This window comes from Notolabrus celidotus, unplaced genomic scaffold (genome assembly GCF_009762535.1).
Source record: "Notolabrus celidotus isolate fNotCel1 unplaced genomic scaffold, fNotCel1.pri scaffold_231_arrow_ctg1, whole genome shotgun sequence".
Classification (NCBI taxonomy): domain Eukaryota; kingdom Metazoa; phylum Chordata; class Actinopteri; order Labriformes; family Labridae; genus Notolabrus; species Notolabrus celidotus.
This window is the reverse complement of record NW_023260079.1, coordinates 57,681-66,138: the sequence shown is the minus strand read 5'-3', so window position 1 is coordinate 66,138 and position 8,458 is coordinate 57,681. Positions and strand designations below refer to the sequence as shown.

Sequence of the window (8,458 nt, the reverse complement as noted above, 5' to 3'; positions counted from 1 at the left end):
AACCTAATCCAAACCCTAATCCTAACCCTAATCCTAATCCAAACCCTAATCCTAACCCTAGGGTGAGGGTAAGAATGGTTTTGTACGGCTACAAAAGATCCTAAATTAAGAGCCGCTCGGGAGTCAAAAGAGCTCTGGAGTCGGAAGAGGGCAGGTCTAGAGTACGGTCTAGACCTGTCCTGTTTGGAAACGGTCTTCAGAGAACATTGTTGGGATTTGGCGCCTTATAAATAAAGATTGATTGATTGATCCAGAAGGTGCTAAACTTGTTTGTTGCTGATAAAGACATTTTTAACTGCAGAGACAAGAAACAAAGAAGACCGTCCTGCTGGTCTCTGTGTCCGCCCTGAGAGTGGACAGTGTTGCAACTCAACCTGGAACCTGCTGCTCTTGTGAAACTCTGCAATCCTGGCTTTCCTTATTAAGTCTCGGTGGGAGACTGTGTCAAAACCTTTATTTGCTTTGCAGACCGTCTCAGATGAAGTTTGACTTTTACTGCCAAAGAACACAAACCACAACAAGAATATTAAAACAACACGACAAGCCAAACACTGACACTTATTTAATATTATTTAATGCTCCGTCTTCCAGAGTTTGAAATCATTGTATCTATTAAATCATGTTGTTTCCTGATGAATGATCCACGAGGGACTTGGAGGTTCTGGCTCTGTAAAGTCCGAGAAACAACTCTCCTGTAAATATCTCAGACTTCTCTCTCTCTCTGTGTATCTGCAGCTTGTTACTCTCTCAGCCCTCCACCCTCAGTCCTCCCTGGAGGACCGTATACAAGCCTATCCTCCAACTATCTTATACTGGGTGTAACACTAAAGAATACATACAGGACTCTGGTGTATGATACAGGAAAGCAGGGATAGTCATTATGAAGCGCAGAAACCCCGCTCATAAAGCCGCTCAGAGATCCAGCCTGTAGAAAAATGTCTGTTTGGATTCACTGACTATGAATATAGGAAGAAATTGCTGTATACTGTGAAACTGAGACCTACTCGTGAAGCGACAGCATGCTCTAATCAAAAGAGAAGCCCTTCAGATGTGTCTACAAAACGACTCCATGAGTTCTTGGTTCATTTCATCCCCAAGAGGAGAGCCTGTTCATCTGTTTCTGGTGAGTCTCAGTTTCACTGTAAATATTAAGGTACTCAGAGGCTTCAATCTGGCTTACTTCAGCGGAAAGAAGGCGATTCTCTTGGGATTTTCTTGCCACTAATGGGACTTAATTTTGCTGAAATATGGGAGTGAGGTTGTCATTATGATGGATTGTTTTCCTCCTGTTTTTGCTCTCCATGCTAACGCCAAAACCAAACTCTCCCTATACCAAAGTCCAGCCCCCTACAGTTAAAGTAGATTGTGTATAAATAACTAACCTTTGTTTTGATGTGTGTCTTCAGTGGGGCACTCTGGGATGAGTTAAGCAGTTAGTGATTTAAAACTTCACTTTACTTCAACACAGCTGGAAGGAAACATCTAAAGATCCATGCAGACTCATCTAAATTACCTCAAACTGTGAAACTGAGACCTACTTGTGAAGTGACAGCATGCTCAGATCTAAGGAGAAGCCCTCTAGATGTCTACATAACGACTCAATGAGTTCTTGGTTCATTTCATCCTCCAGAGGAGAGCCCGTTGATCTGTTCTTGGTGAGTCTCAGTTTCACTGTAAATACTAAGTTACTCAGAGGCTTCTCTCTGGTTAACTTGAGTGGAAAGAAACCGATTCTCTTGGGATTTTCTTGTGGTGTTCTTGCCGTTAATTTGTCTTACTTTTGCTGAACTATGGGAGTCAGGATGTTGTTACGCTGGATTGTGTTCCTCCTATTTTTGCTCTGTGCTGACACCAAAGCCAAACACTCAAATCCAGCCCTGCGTGCATGGACTCTCCAGTTTTAAGCAGATTGTGTATAAAGAAGTAACCTTTGATGATGTGTGTGTTCAGTGGGGTACTCTGGGGTGAGTTAAGCAGTCTGTGATTGAACACTTGACTCCGCTTCAACACAGCTGCAGGGAAACATCTAAACATCCATGCAGACTAATCTAAATTGCAGCATACTGTGAAACTGAGACCCACTCGTGAAGTGACAGCGTGCTCAGATCTAAGGAGAAGCCCTCCAGGTAGGTCAAAAAAATGACTCCATGAGTTCTTGGTTCATTTCATCACCCAGAGGAGAGCCCGTTGATCTGCTCCTGGTGAGTCTCAGTTTCACTGTAAATACTAAGTTACTCAGAGGCTTCTCTCTGGTTAACTTGAGGGGAAAGAAACCGATTCTCTTGTGATTTTCTTGTGATCTGCTCGTCATTGCTCTGTGCTGACACCAAAGCCAAACACTCAAATCCAGCCCTGCGTGCATGGACTCTACAGTTTTAAGCAGATTGTGTATAAAGAAGTAACCTTTGATGATGTGTGTGTTCAGTGGGGTACTCGGGGGTGTGCTAAGCAGTCAGTGATTAAAAACTTGACTTCACTTCAACACAGCTGGAGGGAAACATCTAAAGATCCATGCACATTAATATTTTCTAACTGAGTTAATGTCCAGCATATGAACTAATAATGACACCCAATTATTCTTCTGCTTTAACGGTAACATGGCGGGACCCCCCTGGACCCCGTTTAGAGAGCGCGAGCAGCAGATAATGTCTCTCTTGGCTCAGTTTCACTCATAAAACACAGTTGTCTGCTTTTTAAAAACGCCCAGGAGGAAGAAATGATTGAATAATGTTGCTCCATAAGCCTCTAATCCCTTTGGCTGATTTCTCTCTTGCACAAAGATGGAAAAGACCTGAAATGTGCTGACTGTAAAACTCTCAGGGATGGGAGCAGGTTTTAGAGGAAGAGGAGAGAAAAAATGAGGAGAGAGAATCAGAGAACGAGACGAGAGACGGTTTGAAACCACAGAGACAGACGGAGGTATCTGCAGAGAGGCGGCACTGAGCGGCGGCTCATGACAGAAAAATGTCTGAGTTCTTACTGAGAGAGTGAAATATCCGAGTTAATGATCAGAGTAACTACAGATGCTTGTTTCTTTCTGTTATCAAGTCGTCTTTAAAGTGGTGCGAAGTCAAGGCGGTAAACTTGTCAGATGATAAAATGTTTGGCAATGTTGCAACAACTCCCTCGTCTACGAATAATTTAAACCAGCTGTTCAACATCTGAAAGATACTCAATCTTCAAACTTCCAAGAAAATGACACTTAACACCATCAATGAGATCACCAGGCTCAGGCTGCAGGAATTTGAGTGACTTAAATCCCTCCTGACAAACGAGAACATGGTTTGGGAGCATGGTTGGTACGATCCATCCACCAATCCAATGTTCCTTAAATTAACCGGGGTTAGGTCGCAGTGGCAGCAGACCAGACATGCCTCTCCTCAGGAGCGTTATCACGGCCTGGCTGCTGGGTGAGGTAATCCACTGGAGGGTATCCAACCTTTATTAACGTATTACTCATTAAGACTTCAAAATGAGGAAATACACAGTCCGTCCCCCCCAAAAAAAGTCACACACTCCAATACTTTGTTGGATCGTCTTTAGTTGTGAGTACGGCACACTTTTGCCTAAGCTTCTGCAATGTCAGAACATTCATTTCCACCCAGAGTTGCATTCATTTTCTGCCAAGATCTGGTATTGATGATGGGAGAGTCAGATCGTAGTCTTCTCCAGCACATCCAAAAGACTCCCAATGGGGCTGAGGTCTGGACTCTATGGTGGATAATCCATGTGTGAACAAGAAGTCTCGTGTTCCCTGAACTTCTCATTCACAATGTGAGCCCGATGAATCCTGGCACTGTCATCTTGAAATATGCCGGTGCCATCAGGGGAGAAAAACTCCACTGATGGAAAGACCTGGTCCTTCAGTATACTCAAGTAGTCGACTGACCTCAGTCTTTGGGGGCACAATGCTGCTGAACCTAGACCTGACCAACTGCAGCAACCCCAGATCAGAACACCACCTCCCCCACAAGCTTGTACGGTATGCACAAGGCATGATGGGTGCATCAACCTACAAAGCCCTTAAAAATCAGGCACCCTCGTATCTTAAAGAGCTCATAGTGCCCTATTACCCCTCTAGAACTCTACGCTCCCAACATGCAGGCTTGCTAGTTGTGCCTAAAATCTCTAAAAGTAGTGTGGGAGGTGGAACCTTCAGTTTTCAGGCCCCTCTCCTTTGGAATCATCTACCAGTCAGGGTCCGGGAGGCAGACACCCTCTCTACTTTTAAGAGTAGACTTCAAACTTTCCTTTTTGATAAAGCTTATAGTTAGAGCTGGATCAGGCTTGGACCAGCTTTTGTCATGCTGCTATAGGCCTAGACTGCCGGGGGAACTGGCACACTGACACACTGGGATCCTAGCTCACCCCCTCCCCCCCCAACCCCTTCATCACTTACTTTAACTCTGCCTGTCCCATTAAAGTTACTAACCATAGACCTTTCTGGAGTCCCTGAGCTCCCTTGTCTCGTAGATTCCTCTGAGCTGCCGTAGACATCCTCCTGCTGCGGACGATCTGGACTCCAGCTGATACGGACGTGCTGGACTCCAGCGGCAACAGCTTCTACGACTCGTCTCATCACTATCACTTCTCCCTCTTACTCCCCTCTATCTGTCTTTCCAGACCCAACTCGGTCGAGGCATGATGGCTGTCTAACATGAGTCTGGTTCTGCCTGAGGTTTCTGCCTGTTAAAAGGAAGTTTGTCCTCGCCACTGTAACTAGCTAAATACTGCGATGTGCAATGCTCATGATGGATTAAGGTGGGGTCAGACTGAGTCTTACCCTGTCTTGAAGTTGGGTCTCTGTTCATAATTTGACATAGAGTGGTCTAGACCTCCTATGTTTGTAAAAGTGTCTTGAGATAACGTTTGTTGTGATTTGGCGCTATACAAATAAAGATTCATTGATTGATTGATTGATCACTTCATCCGCCTCTCTTCTTACCCTGATGCGCCCATCACTCTGGATCAGGGTAGATCTGGACTCGTCAGACCACATGACCTTCTTCCATTGCTCCAGAGTCCAATCTTTATGCTCCTTGTCAAATTGAAGCCTTTTTTGTTTTTGATAAGCCTCACTGATAAGTGGTTTTCTTAGGGCTTCACAGCTGTTTAGTCCAAATCCCTTGAGTGTGGAAATGCTCTTACTTTCACTATTAAACATAGCCGTAAGTTCTACTGCAGAAGTGATCCAATGGAAGGCTCTTAGCCATTTACTTTGTTAAATCCAAGTGGCAACTTCTGTTTTGGATGGGCAGTGTAGGTCCCCAGGTTGTATGAGAATCTAACCTGAGCTGCTGCCGAACACTTCATATACTCATGTACCTTCAGCTTCTTCTCCCTCGCTCTCGCTCCCTCTGTGGCGAACCACGAGGAGGTAATGATAGTCTAGACGGCGGTGAGGTGGTGGGGCGGTGGCGGTGGTGGTGGTGGTGGGGATGGTGTGGATGTAATGATGGGTTGGATGGCAGACAGATGACTGGATCAGACGGCCATCACCGTCATGTCTTATAACGTCACATTTTCAGCTGTTGCCCGCTGGTTGTTTTACATCTCTGGTGTTTGACAGAGGCAGAACATCCTATGTTTATGAGGACTCTTGGTATCCTGCACTACAGAGCCCATGAGTTCTGCTCTGGATCCAGCTGTAGGTTGTTGAAAAAGCATTTATCGAACTCATCTCATCTAATTTTCCGTCAAGGCTGCCCTTTGTGACCGGTTCTGTTCCTAACTTTTGTGGACAGAATTTCTAGGCGCAACCAAGTGGCTGAGGGTGTCCAGTTCGGTGACCTTGGGATTCCATCTCTGCTTTTTTGCAGATGATGTGGTCCTGCTGGCGTTACGAGCAGCGACCTGCAGCTCACACTGGGACGGTTTGCAAGCCGAGTGTGAAGCAGCGGGGATGATGATCAGCACCTCCAAGTCTGAGGCCATGGTGCTCAGTCGGAAAAGGGTGGCTTGCCCTCTCCGGGTCGGAGGAGAGTCTTTACCCCAAGTGGAGGAGTTTAAATATCTCAGGGTCTTGTTCACGAGTGAGGGGAAGAGGGAGGGCAAGATTGACAGACGGATCGAGGCAGCATCTGCAGTGATGTGGAGCGCTGTACCGGTCTGACGTGGTGAAGAGAGAGCTGAGCCAGAAGGCAAAGCTCTCGATGTACCGGTCAATCTACATTCCAACCCTCACCTGTGATCACGAGCTGTGGGTAGTGACCGAAAGAACAATTTGCGAATACAAGCGGCTGAAATGAGCTTTCTCCGCAGGGTGTCTGGGCTCAGCCTTAGAGAGAGGGTCAGGAGCTCAGACACCCGGGAGAGGCTCAAAGTAGAGCCGCTGGAGAGGAGCCAGATGAGGTGGTTCGGGCATCTGGTCAGGATGCCTCCCGGACGTCTCCCTGGGGAGGTGTTTCGAGCGTGTCCGTCTGGGAGGAGACCACGGGTTCTCGCCAGGACACGCTGGCGAGAAAAATCCCTCAGCTGGCCTGAGAACGCCTCAGTATCCTCCCAGGAGAGCTGGTGGAAGTGGCCGGGGAGAGGAGTGTCTGGGCTTCCCTGCTGAGACTGCTGCCCCCGCGATAAGCAGAGGAAGACAGATGGATGGATGGATGGATGGACTTAATCTAATGTTCGTTCTGCTGTGATACACTAACATGTCTGATGGTTTAACATATCTACAGGTTGGTATGAAAGCAGGAAATGGAAAATGTCAGATTGAAAGCGCAGAAATAAAAAGATAACGACTTCCAACAGGGGACGTTTGGACGTTAACTCTGGATTTATATGTTGGGATCAGTCCAAGGAATTTACCCACTCCAGCTCTGACTTTAATATCCGAGCGGGGCCCACACAGACCACAGACATTTTTCAACAGGCGGCCATGTTTAAATCAAATTTACACCAAGCTGGAAACCTCTGCAGGGATCAGACGGCTGGAGGAGAATATTAAACTTTTATTACTTTCTGACTGAGCTGCAGCTGTCTGATCAGCTTTGGGGAATTATTAAGAGAGACAGCAAGTAGGAAGACCAAGCGCCCCGTCTGTACTGAGAACTGTTGATGTGTGCGAGTGTGTGTGTGTGTGTGTGTGCGTGTGTGTGTGTGTTCTTACCCTGCTGCTGTGCGTTGAGCAGTGAGGGGTCGACAGACGGCAGAGATCTGGGAACAGGCACAGGTTTGACGGGTTCTGGTGGCCAACAAAAGAGTTCAAATTATGAAACATACTTAAAGAAACCTTAAATAATTTACCTAAAACCATAATCATGAGTTTTATACATTTATAAGGGCTGTCAATCAATGAGAAGTAGTTTTAAAATGCATCACAGGACAGTAACAGAGTAACTAGTAGCTATAGGTGCATTTCGACCAAGAGTTCCGTGGTCTTTTAGCTCCCAGAACTACATTACCCGGAACTAAAAGGTTCCTGTGCCCCCATTGTTGTCTGCGTTTCAACCGCGGGCTGAAGTCCCGGGTAGATTGTGCAAATCAGGCCAAAGTAAATGCACTACACCACCAGACCAGTAGAGGGCAGTACAACAAAGAGGAATGCCATTCATCACAGATGACACCATAGAAGCAGACGGACAGGCAGGTATCATTATGAGCAACACAACAGTTAGCCTGTTAGCATGAAGAGACTCAGCAGGCGCTGTTTTAGATGGTGCTATATTTCATCACAGATGGATTCAATGAATCAACACGTGAGAGGAGATAAGCGCGAGTAGCAAAGACGTTTCAACACGGCTTTAAAATCCTTCGACACTACACCACCAGATCAGTAGAGGGCAATAACACAAAGACGAATGCCATTCATCACAGATGGAAAAAACAATGACTGTGAATGGTTTTTGGAAAATTTTGAAGAAAAAAAAATGTGACAAAAAAAAATGTGAAAAAAAAATGTTGGAAAAAAAAACTGATTGTTTTTTTTTTTTTTTAAATAAAAAAAAAAAAATTGAAAATAATTTTTGAAAAAAAAATAATTTTGAATTTTTTTTTTGATAAAAAATTGACAAAAAACATGTTGCCAAAAAAAAATTTGACAAAAAAATTTTGACAAGAAAATTTGACAAAAAAGTTGACCGGAGCCTGTTGAAAAAAATTAATTTTCCTCAAATTTGAAATTGTGCTCCAAAAGCAGAATAACATGAAAAAAAGTGAAAATTTTGCACCTGCGGTTAAAAACGTGGAAAAAGCAATGACTGAATCAACACGTGAGAGGAGATAAGCGCGAGTAGCAAAGACGTTTCAACACGGCTTTAAAATCCTTTTGAACTCAAAAAGCCGTGATCGCAGAGATCGGCCGGTGTTTTGGTTTAAACAGCGACCCTGTTAACTGGAGACTCTCAGCCGGATGCATCCCTCATAAACGTCTTTAGACCATCATTAAATATCTGATGAGGATATTTTGAAATCTTAATAAAAACTAAACTAGTTTGCATTCCCAGGAACTCCCTCTGTGTTT

The 8,458-nt window shown here is 45.0% G+C and overlaps 1 protein-coding gene across 1 annotated transcript in view; it reads right to left on the bottom strand.

The window, feature by feature from the left end:
- The window catches only part of vta1 (vesicle (multivesicular body) trafficking 1), a 56,048-nt gene that overhangs the window by 12,613 nt on the left and 34,977 nt on the right, over positions 1-8,458 (bottom strand). The window contains exon 5 of the mRNA XM_034678786.1: positions 7,106-7,180. Coding sequence (XP_034534677.1) covers positions 7,106-7,180 — 75 coding nt within the window. The remainder of the gene's footprint in view (positions 1-7,105; positions 7,181-8,458) is intronic.